The 25115-nt window shown below is 47.1% G+C and overlaps 2 protein-coding genes across 2 annotated transcripts; both read left to right on the top strand.

The window, feature by feature from the left end:
* The first annotated feature begins 208 nt into the window (after window positions 1-208).
* Window positions 209-25109, top strand: LOC105696180 (chromatin assembly factor 1 subunit A). Its single transcript, XM_023433187.1, has 8 exons — window positions 209-457; window positions 16811-16873; window positions 19727-19794; window positions 19878-19992; window positions 20336-20504; window positions 20590-20732; window positions 21472-21602; window positions 21722-25109. The coding sequence occupies exons 1-8, from the start codon at window positions 209-211 to the stop codon at window positions 22083-22085; spliced, it is 1302 nt and encodes a 433-aa protein (XP_023288955.1). The 3' UTR covers window positions 22086-25109.
* Window positions 18675-19592, top strand: LOC105696215 (collagen alpha-2(I) chain). The gene is made up of 3 exons (XM_012418479.2): window positions 18675-18747; window positions 18823-19339; window positions 19454-19592. Exons 1-3 carry the CDS (start codon window positions 18694-18696, stop codon window positions 19507-19509), a joined length of 627 nt encoding a protein of 208 aa, XP_012273902.1. The 5' UTR covers window positions 18675-18693; the 3' UTR covers window positions 19510-19592.
* Window positions 25110-25115: the final 6 nt, after the last annotated feature.

The raw sequence follows: 25115 nt of genomic DNA, 5'->3' as shown, positions 1-25115 counted from the left end.
GCATTGTCGCGCGTCGCAATTATTGCCCGATGCGCCGTTAATTAATAGGGCATAAACGTCACTCGTGAGATTCGTAATGTCCTGTACAGGTTTTTTCATAAAATCTTGAGGGGGTGGCAGTTGTAATAATGGTCTTCTGGAGTTTTGTGTATCGCGAAAATTTATATTAAATTAATTGACGCGTGGTTCTTCTTCCAGACGTGGGGAGATGCCGGCTGCAGGTGCTGCAGAGCCCGCTGTGGCAGAAGCTGCAGCTCGCTTGGAGGATCTGGATGAACCTGCGGAGCCGAGAGGGAGAGCCAATGGAGGTCGGGCTGGCCTGATGAAGCCCCTGGTGGTCCTTGCTCTTCCTGGGATGTACCTCTTCTACAAGTACAGCCAGTATAGGCGGGAGCAGCGCGAGCTCTCTCGGAGAAGGGTCACGGAAAGGGAGCTGCAACACCTTCATCACAAAATCGTGAGTGGATATTTATTATCTGCTATCAGTTTATACGAAATTCCTGCCTCTGCGAAAAATCGGCAGAAAGGGTTGAATCAAAAGTAGGGTTTAAAAAAGAGGGTCACGGAAAGGGAGCTGTAACACCTTCATCATAAAATCGTGAGTGGAAATTTATTATCTGTTATCAATTTATACGAAATTCCTGCCTCTGCGAAAAATCGGCAGAAAGGGTTGAATCAAAAGTAGGGTTTAAAAAAAGAGGGTCACGGAAAGGGAGCTGCAGCACCTTCGTTACAAAATCATGAGAGTGAAAATTTATTATCTTTTTCAATTTCTACGAAATTCCCACCTCTGCGAAAAATCGCCCGGAAAGGTGTTGAGGAAAAAGAAGGTTCAAAAAAGGGTCACGGAAAGGGAGCTCCAGCACCTTTGCCACAAAATCATGAGACTGAAAATGTATGATCTGTTATCAATTTCTACGAAATTCCTACCTCTGCGAAAAATCGCCCAAAAGGGGTTGAATAAAAAGTAGGTTTAGAAAAGGGAACTGCAGCACCTTCCCCAGAAAATCTTGAGGCCGAATATTTATTCCTTATCTGTTATCAGGTCGTATGAAATTTCCACCTCGGCGAAAATAATCACCTGAAAGGGGTCGGATAAAAAGCGGGTTTACCCTGTGCGTAAAAGCTCATTTTCTCGCATAAGCTGAAAGGCGCTTTTAACGCGATGATTGCTATCAAGGCGACGTTTATTAGAAGACAGAGGTGTGCAGGAACCGCTGGTGGCGCCGTTTTAAAAAAGTTCATAACTCGGAATATACGCGTCCTGGGCGATAAGAGTTTAGAGATGAACTATTCAGGTGGGCGGAAAGTTGATGGGGAAGATGTGGCGTAATTTTTAATATCACCCGTGGAGGGATGTTGGTGCTCTGTTTATTTCGAAAACACGTCCGAACCATCCAGCGAGGTGTTCCACTGACGAGCCGTATCGGGCCATCTCAGGAACAGCAGACTACTCGTTGCGTACTCGACGGAAGAGGCTAAAAAGTATACATAAAAGCTCGTTTTCGTAGGTTAATTGAAGAGGGCTTTTAACAAGCCCTCCGTCAAAGCAGCATTTATCAGATCGTATAAGAGCGCAGATTCCGGTGGTGACGATGTGCCTTAAGAGCTCCCCGCATCCGTTCGCTCTCCATTTAGACATTAATTATTTCGTAACTGTACGTCGCGGAGGCAGTTTTTATGACAGCGATATATTTGAGGAAACGTGAAATTGCCAGTAAAAAAATAAGGCACCACTGAACCGCAGGAATAACCCGGAAATTAAATATAAGTGTGACTTTCGGCTGAATTCCACGTCATGTACGTTTCGCACGTGGAGTGTATCTTTACTTGAACCGGCGGCTGGGTCCGTAACCTTGAAGAAACAAACCGCCATATCTTGGAAACTACTGTGGTTATTGAAATCCTCATAATGGTCTTATTTACAGACAATTATACAAGCTTTCAAATGACACTAGTTTGGTTCGTGTTGAAAACCAAGTAAGCATCTTGGTGACGAAAGAAGTGGGAAATCAACCGATAACCCGGGTGATTGAAGGATGCTTTTCGCGTGTACGGCGCCGTCAAAGTAGCATTTGTCAGATCGTGGAAGAGCAGGCACTGTGGGAGTGGCAATGTATCTAGAGGGTTTGATGGCAGTGTCGGAAGTGTGAAGGGGATGAACGGAATAGAGGATAAACGGATAGGAGGCTCTTGGAGAGAGAGGCAGAGGGACAGAGAGGACTACAGAGAGGTTCAATTACCCGAGGGTAACGCGATCATCGTTCACCGGAAAGTCTCTGTATCCTCTTCCAAAGGGTGGAGCAGCTTGTCTCTGTATACATCATCCGGAGTTATTAAGTGTCTTCCGCTCTTAATAATGTCGCTTTGCTCGTGCATTCCTTATTTGGCCTAACAATACCAGAATGGACTCCGACGGACTCTTCCGTTCCGTTTCGTCTCATTAATTCATTCCTTCGTTTTATTTCACTTCGTTTTCCTCCCCTCTGCAAATTGTCTCATTTTACCTTAAGAGCGTTGAGAATTTACCGACAACTCGGCACTCAGATATTTTTCAGGGAAATTGAAAAGCAGGGCATCCATTCTCTGCGAACAGGGGCGAGATTAGAGGGTGTCTTCTCCCTTCCACTGTAATTGCTGACCTCTGGCGCCAAACTCTGAATGTGTATTGATCTGTCCTCCCAAACCAGGCATGCTCGGACTAACTTGGTCCAAACTGTTTCAAGTTGTCTTGGGACGAAGGCAGATTCCCCCTTCGACTCATCTTTGAATCCCGCCCACCCGAAAGAGCAGGGATTTCTAAATAACTGGCCTAAACTGCTAAATTATTAAGGAATTTCTGGTACTCCCAGGTCTTCAGCAGGGGAAGTCATCTCTTGGTGTTTAGGGGTAGGTGCCAGCAGAGGGTGGCCAGACATTTGTCACGGTTGGAGGCCGCAAAAAGTTCTTGACCTAGGATCAGCGCCAAGAAAATGTATGTATCCCCCCTGGCGGGTCGAATGTCGTCTCGTTCCGGGATTCCCCTCTCTCTCATCTCTCGATAGCACGAGGGCGGGAATTCACCGGCCATTTAATCCCCGTCTCCCCCCTGACTTATCGCCGTCATTATTTAACGGGAGACCTAGCTCCATCTTCATCTGGGAGAACTAGGAGCAGAACATCGGACGAGGAGACCCGACATCCTGCGTATCTCTTCGGTAGAGGTACATTACTTCCAAGTGGGGCGATAAGTAAAACAAATCGAACGATCTAATTTCATCAGTCGACCCAGAAGAAGGTACCATTTTGCGCCAGAAGCTGCAGAAGTGGATGATGGAGCGGGATCCTTGTCGGTGGGATTTTTAATCCCAGCGATCCCAGGATATGAGCAGTCCACTCATCCAGCTTCATCCAGCTTCGTGTTCATCCAGTAATGGAATTGGGCCACGTAATCTCCTTTACACCCGATTTGGCCAGCTAGCGAAGCACGGTCGTTTAGGACCCAGACATTTTGGACACGCTAGAGATCCGACGAAAAGGGACGAAGAGCTGGTCTGGACTGCAGTAATTGCGGGTCCTTGAGGGCCCTGAAGACCTTGTCCTGCAACCTCAACCTTGATGGTGTGGTGTGTATCGACAAGCGCCAGAGCTGGTCAAGCCATTCCAGGCAAGAGCGACATGAACCCGGTACTCGGGACTTGCGATAAGGGACACGCCAACACCGCGTTAAGATCGGATCGCCATCTTGTGTGTCAAGGAACGAGGGTTCCCGGCATCTCGGAAGGTCTCACAACATTCCGCCGGGAACCACCAGCCAAGGTTTTCGGAATAATCCCCGAGATATCGACCCTCTCTCGTCCAATGGGGTGTCGTGATCTCTCGGAGTTTCAAGTGAGCCGACATTTGCGTAGAAAAGCCGGGCCCCGTCGGGCTGTCGGCTCACGAAAATCCTCTTCTTGCACGAGCTCGAGTCACGAGAGGCAACGGCTACGTACAATGTCCTTCGAAGAAGATGACACCCAGAAAGAGCTCTCTTCCTTGCTGCGGTGCTTTGTCGCTGCAAGTTGATCGGTGGTCCGGTTTGATACCCGAGACTCCATCTTCCAGAACCCAGGAAGCGCAGCTTAACTGCACTTATTGGAACTGGAGCAGAGGAACGAGGTCCACCACTGAGCCAAGAGTTCTGGACAAGTCCGAACGGTCCAGATCTGATGGGCAGCGATGGATGGGAAGGTCTTGTACCCCAAACGATTACGAGGGTTGCTCACCCTCCACAGGTTAAATAATGCATTTGCGGTTGTCTGGCCGATGACCCCAGACTGTGGGGTGTTAGACGGATAATGCTATTACGTGTAACCGCATACACTTCTCCGACACACGAAGCCCTAGACTCGCCTCGTCGTGGTGCTTAACGCGCTCGGAGAAATCAATGGGCCAGAAAAGCCGGGATTCTTTTTTTTCTCTCTTCTTAAGCCTGGGATTCAGTCCATGCAATTCCTCGCTCCTCGATTCAATTATTCCACTTAATCAAGCGGTCGGGCCGTTTTAGTCGCACATTTTAGCCGTCAGAAGTCTCGTTGAGAGTTCCTCGGTACATGAGCCTCTTCGGTTAGCTCGACGGTAGTCGTCATCGCAGCTGGAGGACGCCATCTTGAATTTTCTGCAGTTTTATCGGCCGGTCCTTATTACGCTTATTACTATCGCGTGAGGTATCCGAGGGCTTAGCTATACCGCTCGATCTATCTTGATCTGTTAGAAGGGTGAAGAGGTTAGGTTACCACTTGGCGTCGATCTTTCGCGCTCGCTTGGGCTCTTCCTTTCCTCCTTTCCTCTTGGACGAGCCTCCCGGGTTCGAAAGTAATTTTTCGCGCCTGGCGCAATTCTTTGGGCCTCCATTCCTCCGCAGGCGAGCTGAAGGACGCGCGGTGTGTAAGTGCGCGACCAGAGCACACACGTCGGTCGGTCTTTTGTTCGGGCCTTTTGTTTAGCCGCCCCTTGGAGGAACGTTGATTTTCCGTGGCTCGGGATCCTCACGGCTCGCTCGGCGAGAGAATTCCTCGCGAACGCCTGCAGCTCCCCCTCTTGCGTCCCCTTGGTACTCTTACAGCTTTTCCTTCTCCCCCGGCACTAGAGTTCTAAATCCAGTAAGTTACGTCAGAAACGAAGAGAAATTCCCGGTAACTTATCGGTCATTTCTCCAAAGCCTTTTTCATCGAGAAATTATGAGAATTTGAATTTTTCAACAGAGCGAACGAGAGGTTTCGATTAGCTATAGAGAAACAACGTAGAGGGGAATTTCCGTTGTACGTTCTCCGTAGCCAATCAAAACCTCCCATTCGCTTCGTCGCAGAATGAAATATCAGTTCGTTTGAAACAAATCGCATGGAATTTTCCGTGAAGTTGAACATACGTGAATATTTTTAGCTGGAGGTAAATACGACCCTATAATCAATATTTTCTAATAGTAATTATTACTCTTTAGCTTGAACTTTGAAGTTGATTGAAAAAAAAAAGTTATTTAAATGAAGAAACCTAAAGTATAAATAACAAAATTAACGTTCTCTTAAATTCTCAGTGGTCCCGGTAACTTACGGTATGTTTCACAGTTACCTTCTCCAATTTAATGTTATCGAGAATTTTCGAACTCTACCCGGCACTTCTTTCTCCGTCTACCTCGTCTGTGAGTTACTCCGCGGTTCGCGCCCGGAGTTTCGGAGTCCCGCGGGCCGAGGGCGCCACCGGCCTACAGAATCGCCCAGACTACAAACTCGAAGCTGCTCCAACTTTCCTCTCTTGACGATCTCCGTGACGTTGGCGAATGTTGCACATCAAATTTCCCTAAAGTGAGAAAATTTAAGAGTGCTGAATGTAACGTATATCTCCACCCTCAAGTGTTTACACGTAGACTGAAAAGAGGTTACGTCGTGCGATCTTAATCGTGGCGGTGTGAAATTTAAGGTTTGCTTTTTTTACAAAGTCAAAGGCCCAATTTTTGGAATCCACCACTGTGTAGGATTTTTACCAAAAATTTAGGTGGAGCATTTTGGTTGGTCGTTGGTACGGAATTTACCGATGTAAACGCAATCTACGTTAAGCCCCGTCAAAGGCACTTCCGGGCAAAGGGGCTTCTCGGGGCAGATTCGTTCCGCGCCTCCTAATCTCTTAACATCATCCCCGAAGCGTTGTTGGATGTCGCGGGAAGCCGACGAAGTAACTTCAGCCGACCGCTTTCCCGAGTCGAGTCGGCCGTCTATGTTACACACCGTCGAAGGAACTGCCTCGGGTCTTCCCAAGAGAGTCTCGGAAGTCGGAGGGTAGATCACCCCGGGCTACCGAGTGAACGCTCTAGGTGCATTAGCATACTTTATGGTGGCACCGTATGCCGGGACGATGGAAACGCGGGCTTTGATGGCCTCATAAAAGCTGTCAACTATCCGCCCTGGTATTAGCTGCATTTATTTAAGCTTAGCGTTCGAGCTGCTATCACGGAAATATAAAATTCCGTCGTAGAAATAACATACGACGAGCCGTTAACGCATCGCACAATGGGACATATAATGCCGTTTAATGCACTTAATGTACTGGCTGCATTTGTTTAAGCTTAGCGTTCGAGCTGCTATCTCGGAAATATAAAATTCCGTCGTAGAAATAATTTACGACGAGCCGTTAACGCATCGCGGAATACGACATAGAACGCAGTTTATAGCACCTTCGATTTGGACAAGTTCGCGTTATTAACGTCGACCAATGGGAAATCGAGACGTCCAAATATGGCGGCCGTGGGCGAGCCTCGAACACTGCATCGGGAAACGGGAGCCGTAGGGCGGGAACAAAAAGCGCGATTATTCAGAGACGGTATTCTCATCAGGCAGCGAGCAGCAAGACGAGGTAGCGAAAATGGCAAAAGAGCGGCTCCGGCTTGCAAATGAGGTTCACAAAGTGCGAAGGCACGTGTGAAAAGCGGCCTTGTCGTTGGCTCGTATTCTCGGCCGCTAACTACGCGACTCGCCGAGATGAGGGTCCAATCCCACGCTATGCTCCCTACACCGATACACGTTCCCATCAGCATCCCTTTGTCTTGGGTTTCCCCGCATTTCTGCGTCTTCACGCGGGTTTTTCCACGACAAACGCCCACGTGATGAAAACCCGCCGCGGTTTTCGTGAATTATTTGTCACCCTGGAACGGGAATTACCAACGTGGCGGGTATCAGGAGTCGCACCGTACGTTATTCCCAATTTTTCTAGTAACTTTCGCCAACGAGCGTCTCTTAACTCTTCCGTGTAAACGCTCCTTCAACTTATCTCTCATAGACGAACGCTCGGCTCAAGGACTCGCCGAAGGAGCCTCCGTCGTTCGCCGCCAGGCGGTGCGCGAGTCGCCCTCGAGTGGCGCCGATATACACGACACTTTTTTCTCTCTCGACTTTCTTCGCCGATATCGCTGACACTGCTCATTCACTGAATGGCGACAAGTTCTCGAAAGGCTCTCGGCGAAAGGGGCAGGGAAAAAATGGCAGACGTGACGGAGGATCGCGTCATTTGCGAGACGCGTTAATGAGGGCTGAGCCCGAGGCGTCACTGGGACACGAGGCTCACTCAGCCGCGTTTACAACGGGGAAATAATCACGTGACGTCACACGTGCATTCAAGCCCCTTTCCGTTCTCGAACCGGCATCACTTCGGCCACGAGTGTCGTTAACGAGTTAATACGGTAATCCGGATGCCTTTCCCCCTGCCTTTAATCCCGCGTTATTTTTTTATTCCCGCCAAAACACGTGATCGAACCATGTAAACCGATAAATATCTATAAACCGATCGCATTCTGTTTATTTTGCAAGAAACCCATCCTAGGGACTTTTAGTGATGCAGCTCACGGTGGCGCGTTCTGATTGGTCCGCGCGCTCGGCCAATCAGAGGTCGGCGTCGACGGCTCAACTTCCAGGTCGTACTTTCTCGCCCGTAGTTCGGGTTATTTATACACGAGCCGTGCCGATGACCTTCGTCAGGAAGCCTGGTTTATCAGCGGCGATAAATCCCCGGGATACTGTCGCGCTATTGCGCCATGGGGAAATTAATTTTAGTAGGTGGCGAGCTTTCGTCGCCGCGGGGGGAAAGAAAAAAAAATGTGCGAGCTATTCTCGGGCGGAGAGAAAGAGCGGGGTCGTTTACAGGGCCTCGTGTAAATGACGGGAACGGGACGGGTCGATTCTCATTCACGTAATGTCGAGCCCACTAATCGCTCCTGCTGGCCCGGGGAATCACCGAGCCTGCAATGCGCCCGACATAGCAATGTTCTTCGGCGAACCACACGAGGGTCGCCTCTGCACTTCGCGACTTCGTTCAAATAGTTCAATCAGCCCGAAGAGCACTCACGGCTTAATGATCCGGTTTTTCAATTACCCGTGGGATTTTTTTTTTTTTTCAATCGGATTTCAAGCCGCCTCCCCATTTCGACGCGGTCCACCGATTCGGCCTTAACGATCCAAATTACGTTTGCAGTACATCGGCCTATCGGGAAAACAAGATGGCGGGCGATGCTTTGCGGAACTACTCTGTGGAGGATAACCTGAAATTTCGTGAAACGGTGCGAGTCACTCGCTTTTTGCACTTTTTTCTTTTCCTCTTCGGTGCAAGTTACTCTTAAGGGGGAGACGGTTAAAAATAGCCGAACCAGGCGAGTAATGGAGCGAGTAAGATCGAAACCTTCGTGCGAGCGTCGCTTTCAGAGCGCAGAATCATCTATAAGCCCGCGTGCAACGGAAGAGCCCGCAGACGATTGTTATCGGCTGACCTAACCTCTCCGGGGCAATTTTTTCCCGCGGATATGCGGGGTTTATTGACCGCCAGACAAGCCAATGGCGTTCAACTCGAGAGATCTGGAAGAGCCCTCGATCTTTTTCGCGTCACTCGTATCCGCCAGGCGGTCAATGAGCGTTTCCAATAGGTTAGAGCTAATTAATGGGCTCTTTGCGAACTAGCCTTGCGGCTGCTGGGGAATTTCTCTGAAAAGGCGCCCTCGTGCCGCCTGCCCTCGGGACGAAACCGCGAAACGGGAACGCGATAATTAAATGAGAAACCACTCTCTGCCTTTCATTTTCTTTTCCTTCGTCCGGCCGAGCGAGCGGAGAAGGAACCGTAAAGCGGAAAAATCCCCCGGACGGGAGATTCTTTCGCCTACTCCCACGTTTTCCCCTAGGAGTCCCCTATTTCGGTCGGTTTTCCTTTATTCCAGAATTCCGCCATCTTCGATAACACTCGTCTAAGTCTCACCGGCTTCTAATCGAGATAATTTCCCTTAGAATTACTAATCGATATTCGTTACTAGTACATTAACTAGGGTGATTAGAAATAGATGGGTACTTCCCATACGTGGGACTCCCCAATCGCTCCACGTCGATGAGAAAAATGTCCCTAGAGAGCTCGCGGAAGTCGCAGTCGGTAGGTAGGACATTGTTCCCTTTGTTGGCCGAGAAACGAGACGAGAGAAGCTTCGCACAAGTCATTGCAAGTGGAGTTTCAGCCAGGAACTCAAAAGTGGATAGAAAAACAAGGAGTTTCCATTATGCCAGCCCCAACTATGTGCACCAGCTGTACAGATATAAAGCTACCGCGATACAAAAGCCATAACGGAGCCGGGCTTATTCCGCTATCGACAATTGGCCATTCCACATTTTTCCTGAAACACCAGACAATGGCCGAAGAATCGTCTCGTCCCGCTTTTGAGGTTAGGAAGCACCCGCGCGGAAGGAACCGAGCGTATTTTCAAGGGATTAATTCCCATCGAGGAGGAATATTTCTCTCGGCAAAAATCCATCTCGAGGAGACCCTGAAGGTGCATCCTCGAGATTTATGCATTTCGGGGGGGGGGAAAAAAAGAAATTGCCGGAATGGAAATACATCGCAAATGGCTGCGCAGTTTTGGTTTCATGACCGAGACCCATTTCCCGCTCGACGTTCGACTCCCTAGCTTCGTGGCAACGTCCCCCGCAATAAACGTCGGGTTTCTCTCGCTTTTTCGTCCTTAGCTTCCGTGTTTTACGAACCGAAACAATGAGAACCTAGACGGTGCACGCAGGGCCAAGTTCCTGGCGGGCCTTGCCCCGTAATTTAGCGCAACCCCGGGAAATTACCAGCGACCAATGGCCGCCGTTTTGTCTTAAGAGGCTCCCCATTTGCATAAAAGCGCCAACCTGAACTTCTATTTCCGTCTCAATGGGATCTTTGACCCCAAGCCGAATAGTATTCCGTTGGGTCTCGTGACCGGGGAGTCCCTTTCCTCGAGGTAATCCGTTATCAGGTCTGTTAATCGCAATGGCCGCTCCGCCGGTAAGGTAGACAGCAGTGCGTGACGCACGCACCGAATTACTCTCCCCGCCGTGAATGCGTCTTTAACCTCTTCCGCTTAATCGCTTCCACAAAAGCGTTCTCGTCGTGCTTCCGGTAAAAATCGAAATATAAGATACGCCCTCCGGAATCGCCAGGTCGGAAAATCAGTTTTCAATTTCTCGCAGCGCCGGGAAAACTCGACGGCGGGACGCGCGAACGAATTTCCGTGGAAAGGGGATAAATGGATTTGCGAAAAACAAATGGAAACTGGGAGCGGGAAACGGGCGATTTGACATTTCCCAGAACTGTTGACTGACGGTTTTGTATTTGAAAACAAGATCACCTCTTTTCCAAGTCACATTGTTCACCGCGTGAGGTGATTAACAACTCGATCGGCGATCGCGGCAAAAAGTGGAATACTTCGACGCCATAATTCAAACAGGGTTTGCCCGGTTTTACTTTCCAATCTGAGCAGTCTGGTGGCTTTCTCGGCCTCGGTTTCACGAACTCCGGCTCGCTTAAGGAGAATGCAGAGATCTTCCCTTCCACCTTGTCTGCCGCCATCTTGGAGGTCTGGTTCATCCACCTCGAGAGTTCAAGGGCGGTCATTTCCTGGTGTTGTAGCCCATGGAGCCCCTCGCGAAGGGAGATTGAGCGTTGGTTCTGAGGTAATACATCCCCCTGGTTGCCGGGTTAATTCCGAATCCCATAAGGGCGTCAGGCGTCCATGTGCAGTTCGAGCTGATGCCCGGCTGCCATCTTTGACACCGGCTGGCGGAGAAGCCGGTGGGATTGGTCACCGACTCCGCGTAAAAGCGCCAGGCTCGGTTGTGCCCACACAAAACTGGAAGTCCGACGGTTTAATCAAACCCCGATCGCGTCCTTTCATTGATTATACAGGAGAGGTAGATGAGCGACTCACTGTACTGATTGACGAGTCTGGTCACCGTGTTGGTGATCAGACTGGCCATGGCGCAGCCCGGTTGCAAAGGACGCCCACCGTTCGGGTAGAAGTCCGCATGTCCCAGGGGACTCGGAAAACCAAATACCCCTCCATCTGTGTGGATCACGTCCACAAAAGCTGCATCCGTGCTGGTAAGGTGGCCCTCCGCCCCAGTGTTCATGTACAAAGGGTAAGCAGCGTCTAGTCCCGTCACTCTGCCAACCTGAGGAAACGAAAATCCTCGCTTCAAACTTATCCACCTCTGCCTGGAGAAATAAATCTACAATATTCCTTAAGGGGATGTGAAAGTGGCATCCGAAAGCTCCATAGTCCATGAAACTTTTCTCTGAACTAAGCTTTATCGAATCGTTTGAAACTTTACTACGTGAATATGGAGACTATAAGGAAGGTCCTGACACTGATGAAATTTCACGTCTAATAAAAGATTTTGAAAATATCAATAAATAAATTTTTGTTAAACTGAATTTTTATGGGTGTCAGGACCTTAATTGTACCCTCTGTATTTACATTATCAAGTTTGAAACGATTCGGTACACCCAGTTCGGAGAAGAGTTTCATAACCGAGACCTCTTCGACGCCACTTTCACATCACCTTAAGCCTGGTTTATGCTCCAGGTGTAATTCCTACTCGTGGAATAATCTTCGGGCGCTTTTCCTTAAAATCTCGGGATAAGTTAAGTTCAAAGTCGGAAACTTTGTAGGATTACGACTAAGGTTGGAGTTAGGATAAGGAAAGCTGAAAGGACCAGGAATTCTTCACTGCGAGCGATCGAGTTAGGGTTATGTTGGGGTTAGGACGGAGGTATAAAACGGTTTTATGAACTAAAGTCCTACTTGGCGAGGAGCTAAAGCTTTCCCCATGAATCCGGCTGCCTCGGCACCGAGGCTGAAGCCAATCACGTGAAGTCTTGCCATAGTGACGGCGCCTTGGGCTTCCAGCCACCTGACCATACGAGCCACGTGGGGGCCCACGACTCGGGTATTGCCAACCGCGGTGATGTACCACGGTAGGGTTGCCAACTTCCCCCAGTCGACCAGGATAACGTTATAGTCCCCACGGGCAAGATAAGCTGAAACGAGAAGAAATTCCGGATACTTCACCGTCTCGAGGGCTCCCTTCAGTGGGGCAATTTCAGGAAGAGGACCCAATGGAAGGTGCATCGCAGGATCTAGGGGAATTTAACCCGATCAAATGCAAGACCAAGATCGATTTTGCTACTTAATGTGTAAACGTAATACCAAGACTAGGATAGTCTTGCTCTTATAGTTCTTGATCTCGTTCTCGGTCTTGTATTTTTATCTTTTTTCCGGTTGGTACTCATCATCTTGGGAACATTTTCTAGGGACCCGTACCGTCTCTGACGGTGCCAGCACTGCGACCTGGAGCACTTTCACTGTACCCGTGTATGTAGAGGACGGTGGGGCTCCTGTTGTCGAAGTTGCCACCCTGAAGACTCGCGGTGTCGTTGATTCGCAGCATGGTTGGCACCACTGGATTCCGTCTTAATTTCCGAGAGTGACCGGAAGTGCAACACAACAATCGAATTACCACGCATGCTTAAGGCTCGACTTATCTTTCGAGGCGACCATTTGTTGTCTCAGAATGAAAACACCCCCTTAACCCCTAGTTAATTAATCATACCGAGTGTAGGGATTTCGCATTTAGAGGTTGGTACCTGGTGTACAGTTGGTACTCGATGTCACGGTCCAGGTCGATGGGGCAACAAAGAGCGCAAGTCCCGGCGGGGAAGGCCGATATGTGCACCGGGCTTTCACCTTTCGACAGAGAGTTAATCAATTATTAGCTTAACAATACCACGTAGAACTTTTCGCCATTCCACCCGTCGCCGAACGCAGTTCCATTCATGCTCATTGTTTATGTCAGTATTTGTTAGAATCTTCTGCATTAACAAGCCTCCCCTATTGCCGAACAAACTCTGTATATTGGCAAACTATTTAGCTAAAAAATTAGTTCTTTAACATATTCAAGGAAGCTGTCATTCGTTGGAACGTGACCTTGATGAAACATGCTACTGCAAGCTCAACAATGGCGGCCAAGGCGATCATATCGGTCGTTTCTTTCTTTTTTTTTTCCTTTCTGGGCTAAGGGTTCGGACTTAACCGTGTAAAAAGGCGGAATTGTTTAGCAAGTAGCTAATTGGAGTAAAGGTGCTCCTTGCGTCACGTCATTCACACTTGGCGCGACGCGCTACTCGAACAGCTGATTGCGCAAACGGTTTACTGCCGATCCTAGGATAGAAATTCCATAGACCGTTTGTTGTACTCCCTCTATCTAGCTTCGCCGCTTTCCACCTTCTGGGCCTTCCTCGATATTAACGGTAAAACATTTTATCGGAGGAAAGCGAGAGGGATAATTTCTCCGGAAGCTTGGGCCCACTTTCATTTATATGAACGTACTGGCCGTGCATCGTGGGGATAACTTTTACTCACTCGAGTCTCCGATCCCACGCTTATTCAGTATAATTATATGTATCACTCTAATCACAGATGTTTGTGTCTCGATTAAACTCATTATTTGCTTATATCACGTGTAGACATAACCTAGGCTATTTTTGGAAACTTCAAACCGGTTGCCTTTATAATTAGAAATAATTAGACGGCGTCTCTAATGACCATGCTTAATATCCATGTGTAGACGATTGCCGAAAGACATTGTTGCTCACTTCCCTCTCATGTTTTTTCTTCTCTTGTGGGGACTTATCTCGCCACACTTTCGCGCCAACTTTCCTCCAGGTGGAAAGGAATACATCCCGGGCATTGCACTGTCTTCACGCTCGAAGGATACAATTATTAATCCACGAACAACATTTTATTTAAAATTCCTCGTGGCTTTCTGAACTTTCATTCTAGATACACGCGGACGATCTCACTTATCCGCGATCCCTTGAATTTTCACAACAGCTGATCGTTGACGTTTGACGAGCCCCGATTTATTTTCGTAAATATTAGAAACTGCACTCAGGTCGGAAGTTATTTAGTTCCTATTTATTTATTTATTATTTTAGTCGCTTATTTTCTTTCATTTTTCCCTTTTTTTGTCATTTTCCCCAAAGCTGGTTAGACGTCACTCCACTTTTCCTGTCACCGGAAGTGTCTCACCTCTGTCGATGACGAAGAGGCGGCAGAGATAAGAGGCCAGAAGAGCTGGTATCATTTTCGCGCTCGCCTTTCACCGACTGGCCGAGACCCAGAGGCTCTTTCTAAGTCCGATCGAAGATCCGAACTAAACTGAGAAGAACAGATCCTTGCGGAACACTTTGTACCTATGGAATGTCTGAAGCATGACGTTTCTACGTAACGACTGGTCTTTTTACTTCCACTCGGATTTCGCTTGTTCAAGCGAGCTCGTTTTCGCGCAGACCGCCCCCACTGTGAAGTTAGTCGCTGGGAAATTCGGCCTTGGCTCCAGCCTTTACGAAATGCTTTAGAAGGTGGGGAGAAAGTGGGAAAAACGCGACTTAACGACCCTTCGAAATCCCCATTTCAAGATTTTCATCCTACCTAGGAGCTGTGGCCTCAAATCAATTTTGAGATATTTTAAGGCGAGGTAACTTATATACTAAGGCCTTAAAGGTATCTAAAGAGTCACTCATTTATGAAATTTCATTTTTTTATAACAAATTTAAAAAATATCTGTCAACAGATTTTTAAAAAATTGACATATGAAATTTCATGAGTTTCAGGACCTTCCTTATACCCTCCATGTTTGTATTGTAAATTTGAAACCGATTTGGTACACCCAGTTTGGAGAAAAGTTTCATTAACGAGAACTCTGCCGTCACTTTTACATCACCTTAAAAATGACAGATATTTTCATTTCCTTTGCTTGTAAGCCTAAAGGAGGATTTAATTCATATTAAGTAGGGGATAAAAAATCGAAAGTAAGACATGAAGACTGAAATATGCTCAAGAGGTCTAGATTAAGCAGGTTCAGAGTTAAATTTTTTATTTGGGCTTCTTCTCAGATGATACCGATTATCGGGAATACCCTTAAAGTCCCTAATAGAAAGAGATGAAAAATGGAATAAATGCGGAAGTACTCGGTTAATTAAGCTCGAATCTCCATCGCTTTCGCCTCGATGCAGAAGAGCCTCTGTTAACTATTTCGATCGAGACGAGCTTAATTCGAGAGAGCCGGCTTCCTTTCTTCCTTCATTCCTCGCGCTTTCTTTTTTCTCGCATTTCTGCATTTTTTTTTGTCCCGAGCTCTGGAAACGCCACTGTTTCTCGATCGAGCCTCCCCAATTAATTTTCCCGGCTCGCGTTCTGCTCGAAGCCGCACGATTGCTACATAAAAGGACTTGTTGCGAGAACAAACGAAAAAAGCGGAAGGAAAGGTGCAATAAGCCGAAACAACGCCACGCTCGCGCCATTACCGCTTTCATGACCCTCGAGAACGATTATTTGCCTAATGGCGGATCGAAAGTCGTCGAACGCGCTTATTTTTTTTATTTTTTAATAATCAAGCTCCCGGAAAGGTCTCTCAGTCGTGAATATCTGGAATTTTGCGACAGTTTTCCGGAAGCTCGAGTTTATACGTTCTGTCGTATTCAATTAGTGCCGACTGTTAAATAGCCGAATTTGATAAGAAGGTTGTATTCCGTGATAAGGATGTAGGCTTTTACTGGCGCGGAGGTACTCAAAATCGTGGAATGATGAAAATCCAGAAGGTTTAGTCGGGAAGTGCGGGAGACTTTCTTTTTTTGTTCAATTAGTTTCGACCTTTAAGTAGCCGAACTTGGTAAAGAAGGAAGAATAATTAGGAAGGAGAGGAAGTGAGCTTTATTCGGGATTATTTAGTGCACTCTGTGATAAGAATGTAGGCTTTTACTGGCGCTGAGGTACTCAAAATTGTGGAATAATGAAAAGCGAGAAGGTTTTGTCGGGAAGTCCGGAAGAAGGGGGGAACAGGATGCACCAGTGGCGATGCTAAAATGGCGCAGCTTCATTGTCGGCGATCCCGCGGTGGGGATATTTTGCGCATCATCTCTCTAATATCTGGAAACCACCGTGACCCAGATACCGGCGCACAATTTGGCAGGGCATGCCAAGAGAAAGGGTCTAAATAAATACAAAGAAATCGGCTCAGTTTCGGACGAAACTGTGCTGACCAACTTCCGCCCTCCTCGAGTCCTCGGGACGAAGAACTTCCTTCGAATCACATTTTTCCTTCATTTAGCAGTCTCTCTTTTGATAAGCGACTGTATTGAAATTTTCCAAGCACAAAGAGAGAAATTCTGTTTGAGGGAAAATCGATTCGTTTGTTTTGCGACGCGCGAGCCAAGTGGAATTTTGATTTTCAACGAGAATTGAAATAGCGGAGTTCGGAGGAGTTCAAGATGGCGGCCGGCGACGAAGAAGTATTCGCGGGGGTGTTGAAACCCGGATACAATGCCATGAATGTTTCATTTATGAGAACTGGGGATTACGTAACTTTGGGGATTTGAATACTTCGTTACAAGATCTAGGGATCTGGGGACAAGATGGATGCTAACGACGCCTTTTCTTTCATCTTTTCAGGACAAGCTGCTGACGAAACTGGAGGAGAACGAACCGGAAATGGCCTCCTCCCAAGAGGACGAGGTGAGTACCGCAGAAAAGTGCCGCTAACAAAATTAAATCCAACGATTTCAGATTACAACCCCGGACTCGAGTATTACAGGAACTTCTAAAATTAGTTTCTTTGACAATTTTCTGCTTCTTCTCCGCCTCTTGCGCGCCAGAAAAGTCGGCTTTCTCGACGTTTCCCTGGAAAACCTGATAAATGAAAATAATCCCGTACATTTTGGAATATTTACTCTAATCCTTCCAGCACGATCGAGCCGAAATGTTGTTGCGGGTATACAATAACATATCTCTTGCGCACTTAAGAAGCAGTTGAGTCTCTGCCAGCTGGCACTCTGTCAACAATGAAGAGTGTCATCGGAACAATTGCAGCACTGGAATTAGCGCGTTATCTGCGCGAGGTACTAATCGCAACTACGGATTGCAGGAAACGTTTATTTTTTTTTCTTCCATTCAACTCTTCAGTTATTACGGTGCAAAGGCGGAATAGACAATTTTCCGGCGCAATTGCGCCGATTTTTGTGTATCTTTTGTTTACGAGGAGCATATGAAATTACCCAAAAATTCCCAAGAGCACTCTTACGCGTCCTAACCTAGGGTGACATTTTCCGGCAAGTTCTGGATTATTTTGCCGGATATAAAAAAGAAAAAAAATAGTCTGGGTCAATAGCAGAGATTTCGCGGAATATCCTATAATCGAGCCCGCCTGACCTTTCCGGACAAGAGGAAATCGTCCTAGGGAAATTACGCCTCCACTCGAGTCGCAGGAATAAGGACGTAATTTAGTCATGGCAGAGGACCTCCTACGGCAGAAAAATATTTTTCTCTACCAGAGAGGAGGTAGTGAAACCTTCCGAGTCTAATTCCGAACGAATGAGTGATTCCTAGGGATCGCGATTTATCGATTTTCGCGATGTTCCGAAATTTTCGTGATTTTCCCTGTTTTTTCAAGTAATTTTTGCGATCCGCAGGAACTCCAACGTCGGCCGCGTTACAATATGGCGCTGATTCGCGTCCGTTTCGAAAATCGCCTCTCGGCTGGAAATGTCGTAATTTCCGGCTGGCTTGTCTGTCCAATGGGCTGCTAAAACGGATTACGCGAGTCCGAAGCTCGCCGCCGCGACGCCGGTGTCGATTCTTGACGTCGGCTGATCCCGGGCGCCATTATTACCTCGTCGATATCCCATTAATATTCTAATTTGCACTCGGCGCTCGGAACTTCCATAATGGCCGCTTTCCTGTAAGAGACACAGTCGGCACTGCGGGTGACACGCCGCGTCCCTCGGAGGGCTGATTAATCGAGTTTCGAGAATTCCAGAATTCGAGAATTTCCTATAATTGCCAAGTTCAACTTCGAATTACCGCCCCGCGATATTTCCCAATTTTCTCAGATCTCGAAACGAAAAATTGGTCAACTTGTCCAGTCCGTGGGGGAAATTAAACGTGTGATAAAAGTTCACGACTCTGATAGTCGATAATTAATTATTAAATTATCGTCAAAGGACATCGGAAGTGCGCGGGACCCCCGTAATTGCCGGTGTCATGTATCGATTAAATGTATCGATCTGCATTGGACAATAATACTTAGGGGAAAAAAAAAAAAGAACTCGAGGGGGAGCCACACTGATAACTTTGTTCTTGCAAGCGAGATTACCGATGCGATAACGAAATGCGTCACCGGGTCTTGCGAACATCCTGTCACGTTGGTCAATCAAATAACATTTAAATCTATTTTTCTTGATTATTATCACCGCATGGAGTATCCGTAATTGCAGGTGCATTATATTCCGCGATTTTTTCAAACCGTGGCTCAGTTTTTGTGCGCCTCTCGAGAGAGAATGAAGCGTCGCTCGATATGTCTCATCCTCGTCTTGGTTGTTACTTGTGCAGTGGTAAGTGTTGATAAATGCCTGATAAGGAAATAAATCTATCATTAAGGGGGAAATGAAGTATAATCGTCTTTGCAGTTTGGCAATGATTTGGTGAGTGAAAACGAAGAGATACCCGAAGGAGGACGTGGTCGTTCTGGAGGTTCAGGAGGTCCTAGAGGTCCTGGGGGTCCTGGGGGTCCTAAAGGATTCGAAGGTCCTCCAAGCCCTAAAGGTCCTCCAGGTCCTGGAGGACCTGGAAGTCCTAGGAATCCTAGAAGTCCTCAAGACCCTGGACGTCCTGGGATGTTTGGACACCCTTCTGGTTCCGAGGGATTTCAAGTTCCTGGAAACGTCGAAGGGTCGGAGTCATTTGAAGGATTAAAAGGTCCTGGGGGACTTCAACGCGGAGGTCGAAGGCGATTTAGATGTCCTGAGGACTCGATTGGCCCGGAAGCTCCGGAATACCCTGAAGAGTCCATTAACTCCGGAGGAACTGGTGGAGTCGCAAAGTTTAGTCAGTCTGCACGTCGAATGCAAAATGTCGGCTGGCGACGTCATCGAGGAAACTGGCGTGGGAGATGCAGAAATGATACTTCAACTACTCCTCCAAGTGGTACGACTGTCAATCATTTTTCTTCGTAAAGCCCCAACCCCTAATTAAAATGATTACCCAGAAGTCACTGGTAGACTCTAATATCGTTTCATCCATTAAATATTTCCTTTCCAGGGGGAGAAGAGCCAGCCGAGGAACTCCCAGAAGAGGCCGTAGACGAACAGCAATAAATATATTATTACATGTCTCTGTAGGGTTCCTCACCTTGAAGAGCCAAATAAATAGATTCAGCATGGCAATGTTTGTTGTACTATACCTGGGAAACACTTTTCAAACGGCTAAAAGCATTTATTTAACCCTTTCCTTCATTTTATTCCTCCCTCTTTGAAAGGCTCAGTAGGTCCTCTCCGTAAAGAAACTTAATGGTTAATTTTTTTCTTGTTCCAGTGCGTCATCTGCGTAAATGCCAGAGCCACGATGCAGACGGCGCCCTGTGGGCACCGCGTCGTTTGCAGGTGAGTTTCCGCCCTGGTGGATTCTCCTTTCTCGCCCGAAACCGTTTTTGGAGCCGATCAATCATCGTGGTTGTTATTTCCAGACGATGTTTTGTCAAGACTATACAAATGGCGGTGTCGCAGCGGCTCCTCCCGCTACGCTGCGTAATCTGCAGAGCGAAGATCCTACGGCTGAAACAGACCCTGATCCCCAGAGACGTAAGAGACCTCGAGGAAACTTTTCCAACAATCTACCCTACTTGGAATAAAATTAGCGAGATGAATTTTTGACAAAACATCCCTCGAAAGAATTGCTATGAAAATAATATACGACCGGACTTTCGCGAAACCCCTAATAAATCAATGGTTCATTAATGACCTTCCGCATGTTCAGTATTTCATGTCTGGGAAGTCCTGGGTGGTAGCAATAAAGTTACCAACATGAATTCTCGACAAAACGTCCCTAGAAGAAATTGATATAACAATTTTTTACTATACGACTTTCGCCATAATACCTAATAATTAATTATTTACTAATTGCCTTTTGGGGGCATGGATTCAGTATTCCATGTCTGGGAAGTCCTGGGTGCTGCCTCAGAGTGCATCGGCATACAGCATGGGAACTGGGGTCTCTGTGGGCGTTTCCGGTCCAGGGGGAAGATGGAGCACCGGAAGTGTTCCGGCCTCGGCTTCGCTCTACTCCATGGCCAGCGGTTCTTCCTCCATATCCGGTTGGTGGGGCGCATAAAAACTAAATGAATGAACGAGATCCTGAAATCTGAATGTCTAAGCCATATCATTTTCATTTTGTTCCAGGCGTGTCTTCCGTGTCCTCGGCGACGTCCTCGTCCACTGCGAGTTCCGGTAGTTCCACCCTTGGGAAACCTCCAAGGGTTCGGCAACCTACCGGCGCGAATTTAAGGCGGTCGCAGACCCAGTCCATGAAGATGAGGATTCAGGTGAGATAAATCTGCCTCTTAGGAGAAAAGAAACGCAGTAATTAAAATAAAAGTACGGTAATAAGCGTCGTTCTGTCCCACGAGGTGGAGGATGTTAAAAAAAGAGGGATCCTCGGCGAAGGTCATTGGGACGTTTAATTTAAGATCTTGGAAAATTAGGACGTTACGCTGTTAAAAAAAACTCATAAAGTTCATACACTTTTAGTACATATGGTTGCAGTGAAATTATAAATTTGATGTCTTAATGGCGAATTAGTATACGTATATTATGAAATTCTAAGTAAATTTGCAATTTTATAACACCGTGTTGTAATTTTGCGAAATTGCGGAGAAAAATTATAAACTCGATATTCGAAAGTCATTTGGTACGCATTGTTTGTACATTTCTTAGATGAGCTTTTAATCTTACGATCGTTTACATAAGTTTATTTTTAAACAAATCTAATCGAGAGATGACAAGTATCGGTGGCACTGGCGGAGAAGCATTGTTGCGACATTCTTGAGTCCGAGGAATTAATTTAAATAATATTTAAAAAAATTCTTACAATCAATAGAAAACTCGTGCTACGAGTTTCTTTATTTATTACACATATATACTAAACTTATAATATATGTTATACATTTTATTGGAAAATATTTTATGAAATTAGTATACCATCTATGAATAAAACTTCCAACAAACATGTTTTAAAATTATAATATTTTTGTTATCAGTGTAACATTTCTTATCGGGTTGCAGGAGTATCAGGATCCGATACAGCATGTCTCGGAAGAGGATGATATCCTGAGGGAGAACCGGGAGCGGAGGTTGCCGCCGATTAAGGAGTTCCAGCGGGACTACCGAGCCGGAAAAGCGTCCACCAGGATACGGTAAGGACAGCTGAGGGTGATAGGGATAATCAATCCGAGGAAATCGCTTAAAATAAGCTCAAGATGGAGGAACATCCGCTGGCCCTGCACGGGGAGTTCAGCTGATCTTCACCTTGCAGATGCGCGCAGAAGATCGTGACGCAGCTGGAGACATCCCCAGGTCCCAGGGGACCATCAAACGGGACCAAAGAGTGTCTCTCGAGCTCCTCGTCTTCGAAGTCTACCACCGCGAAGAAGGCGGTACCAGCCTTGAAGACGACCCTGACGGTCGCCCAGGAGGTGCAGAAGACGAAGAAGGAGAAGGAGAAGGAAAAGGAGAGGGAGAAGGCGGAGAAGGCGAGGCAGAAGGAGGAGGAGAAAGCCGAGAAGGCCAGGCAAAAGGAGGCCAAAAAACTCGCCAAGGAGGAGAAGAAGCGAGCCAAGAAGGAGGCTAAGGCGAGAAGAAAGGAAGCCGAGGAAGTCCTCCTCAGAGACGACAAGTAGCGCCGCCTGGACGGCCAAACTCCGAAGCAGGACAGATCAGAGTTCCTGGCTAGCAGCGGAAGAGGGAGAACCGTGGTCTAAATGTAATTCAATTAATTGCGTAATCGAGCGATCCGACGCCGAGAAAAGTTTCAAGCGAGTTTGCAGTCGACCCCTGGAAGCGTGTTAATAGGGGGGTCCACTTTAAATTCGTCATATCTTTCCCTTTTAGGCAAATCTTAAAAGTTCGGGTCGAACGAACACTCGATTACGACGATTCAATATTTCGACCGGGTTTTAGGGAGAATATGATAAGAGGCCATTCGAAATTTCTTCACAGTTTGGGCGACTCGTGATACAGTCTTGGGAATGGAGATCATCTTAAACTAAATTTAGACAAAGTGATAGGAATTAAAATTAACGCTTTCGTCAGTTTTAAGCCATATCACGTGTGGTTTTATTTTTGAGATGATGGAATCGTTTTTGTTAGGACTGGTTAAGAGTTTAAGGCGATTTACTTGGAAAGGACGGTATTTTAGTAGACGAGCACTAACTGTGGGAGGAATTTCGAGTCGGTCTTCCGAGAGAGATCCTGATCTCCGAAAAGCGATCCTAGGTAGTCGATCTTTGAAACAATGACGAGCAGCTCCGTTGACGCGATCATTGCTTGTCATTTTTACGGGGATGTGCTCAAACAGGGTCGGGAAAATGCGAGGCAGATGCCGGGGAAAAGCTAAAAACCAAAAGTCTAGAAGCGGCCAAATTTAGTAAATCGAGTCATATCGACTTCTCGCGAAGTTGCTAGCGGTTAAACACGTAATATCTTAGCCAATCGGATAGACCCAGGTAGAATCGCGAGGGTGGACGTTCAAGTTTCCACTCGCGTTCACATTCATTCCTCTCATCGGACGCGAAGAAAGGATCTGAGTACATAGATCGATTCGTGCCACCTACCTACAGGTTTTCGCGAAAAAAGGAATCGAAAAAGATGCAGGAGCGATGAATTAACGGATAATTAAGTCGCGAGGTGGGTACCACGGCGGAAGCCATCTTGAAAATATGGCGGAAACACGTCGCGTCGCCCGATCGATCGTACGGGCAGCCTAAAATAGGAATCACGCGGTCCGGCCAGAAAGTAGCTTTGAATTTCCAAGTGCTGTGAATGAAAGAATATTAAAGATTCGGACTATTTATTTATATTTTTTATTAATCAACGCCGAACGACACCTCCAACTCGGAGGTGCACGGCCTGCGACATATGAAACGAACGAAGCGTCCTATCATTTCAGAGACATCGATCAGACCCCGACCTCACGCGAACATAACCTCATCGCGGGACTCTTCCGCACCCGTTGAGTTACCATCCTTTTAAGGCGCATAATCAAAACGATCGTTTTTACGCGCAACCAAGGATCATAATTCGCAATATCAAAATGTAAACAATCGAGACGTATACACTCTAGCTAGTAAGCGAGAGCTGGAAGATAAAAAAGCGCAAATCAACCCAAAAGTCATTACCCTAGTGAAAAACAGTTGTTCTAGTCTTATTTAAAGGTGCGATCAAGGGGGAGAAAGAAAGATACAAGTCCCTTTTAATTTCCCAGCATACTCGAGGGAGAAAAGTAGTCGAAGTGCACTTTGTTCCCGTTAAACGTTAGTAGTTCGTTCCGTTACCGCGAACTGGGAATAAAGATGGCGAAGATTGAGCTCAAAGAAAGGTGGGAAAAGTCGCGAAGAGACGCGCGATCGAGGCGAAACTGGAAATGAAGGGAGCCTCAATCGCACCGAGTCCGACATTCGAATATCATCCCGATAGGAGCGCTGATAAGCGCGGAAACCTAACCTAAAGTCGCGAGGCGAGGGCCGCGGATCGTTTGCGTCGCCTCGCCGAACATATCACTAATTCTTAGTACCTAACGAGTAGTCCGTCAATTACCACCCTCAAAATTATCGCCCGAATAGCGAGAAAGGCTCGTCGAAAGGTTAGCAAAGGAAAAAGCGCGGTCGATGAGGCAAAAAAAAGGCTAAACGAGGGTTAAACCAGGGTTGGACCTGGAGGTTTTCTCGCCATCATTCCCAGTAGCGTTAGTATTACGGCAACGTGGTTGTGAGGGATTCCCAGAGGCGTGGGGGAAAAGCGAATTCGTTCTCATGCGAATGGTACTTTAAGGTATACGAGGAGTACTTGTTCTGCCATCGAGATGTCAATTTTACCTGCGGCGCATTTCGCAACCGGCGCCTCTTCCGGTTGCGGCAGAGGCCTCGGTCGGGTCCCCGGGATTCCCGCGCGGGAATTTCGAATTCGGTAACCCGACCCCGATTTTTCGGGCACCCCGTGGTGGGCGTACACAAGGCGGTACACAAAATGTTGGCAATAATTTCTATTTAAACGAGGGACGCGGCGCATTAAGATTACTGTTAACTATTAGTAACGCGTAAGAGTTTGTAGAGAGTTTATATAGGTAAATTAAGCAGAGAGCTAGAGATAGGGTGCATAAAAGAAAAAGGGGTTCTATACTTTCGAGGAACTTCGATTAATTTCGAGCATTCATCGGGACGAGCGAGTCGGGGAGTTTTGGAAAATAGGCGCCAATCAGCTTTTACTGCTCGAATTTTGAATCTCTTGAACGATCGTCTCGGCGATGACTCGCGCGTCCCGGTGGACGCGCCGGAAGTGGATTAAACGGTACATAAATAATTAAAGAGAAAATAAAAGGACTACAATTTAAGACCTGCGGAGACGTTTATAATCATAGCGAGGACAGATCTAGGACTGGATTTTAGCTTTTTAATTTATACCGAGCGCGCTTTTTAGGCGGGACTTTGGGCGGGATTCCGGCGAAAGGGCTAAAGTGCCGGCAGGAAGGGAGACAAAGGCCCCGCGTTCAGGACGGCTTGTAGTTGATTCTAACGAGTCTATTTTAGTAGCTTTATTTATCGATTGCAAGTGTGCAGGATGACGGCGTATACGGGAGATGCGTTACGATCTGTATAAGCAAGAGGCTGGAAAATCAAATAAAGTGTTATGATGAATGTTAGACAAAACGGCAT

Source organism: Orussus abietinus, unplaced genomic scaffold (genome assembly GCF_000612105.2).
Source record: "Orussus abietinus isolate OABI.00-Male unplaced genomic scaffold, Oabi_2.0 scaffold37, whole genome shotgun sequence".
Lineage (NCBI taxonomy): Eukaryota > Metazoa > Arthropoda > Insecta > Hymenoptera > Orussidae > Orussus > Orussus abietinus.
The sequence above is the reverse complement of the archived record's forward strand: the minus strand, read 5'-3'. Positions and strand labels throughout refer to the sequence as shown.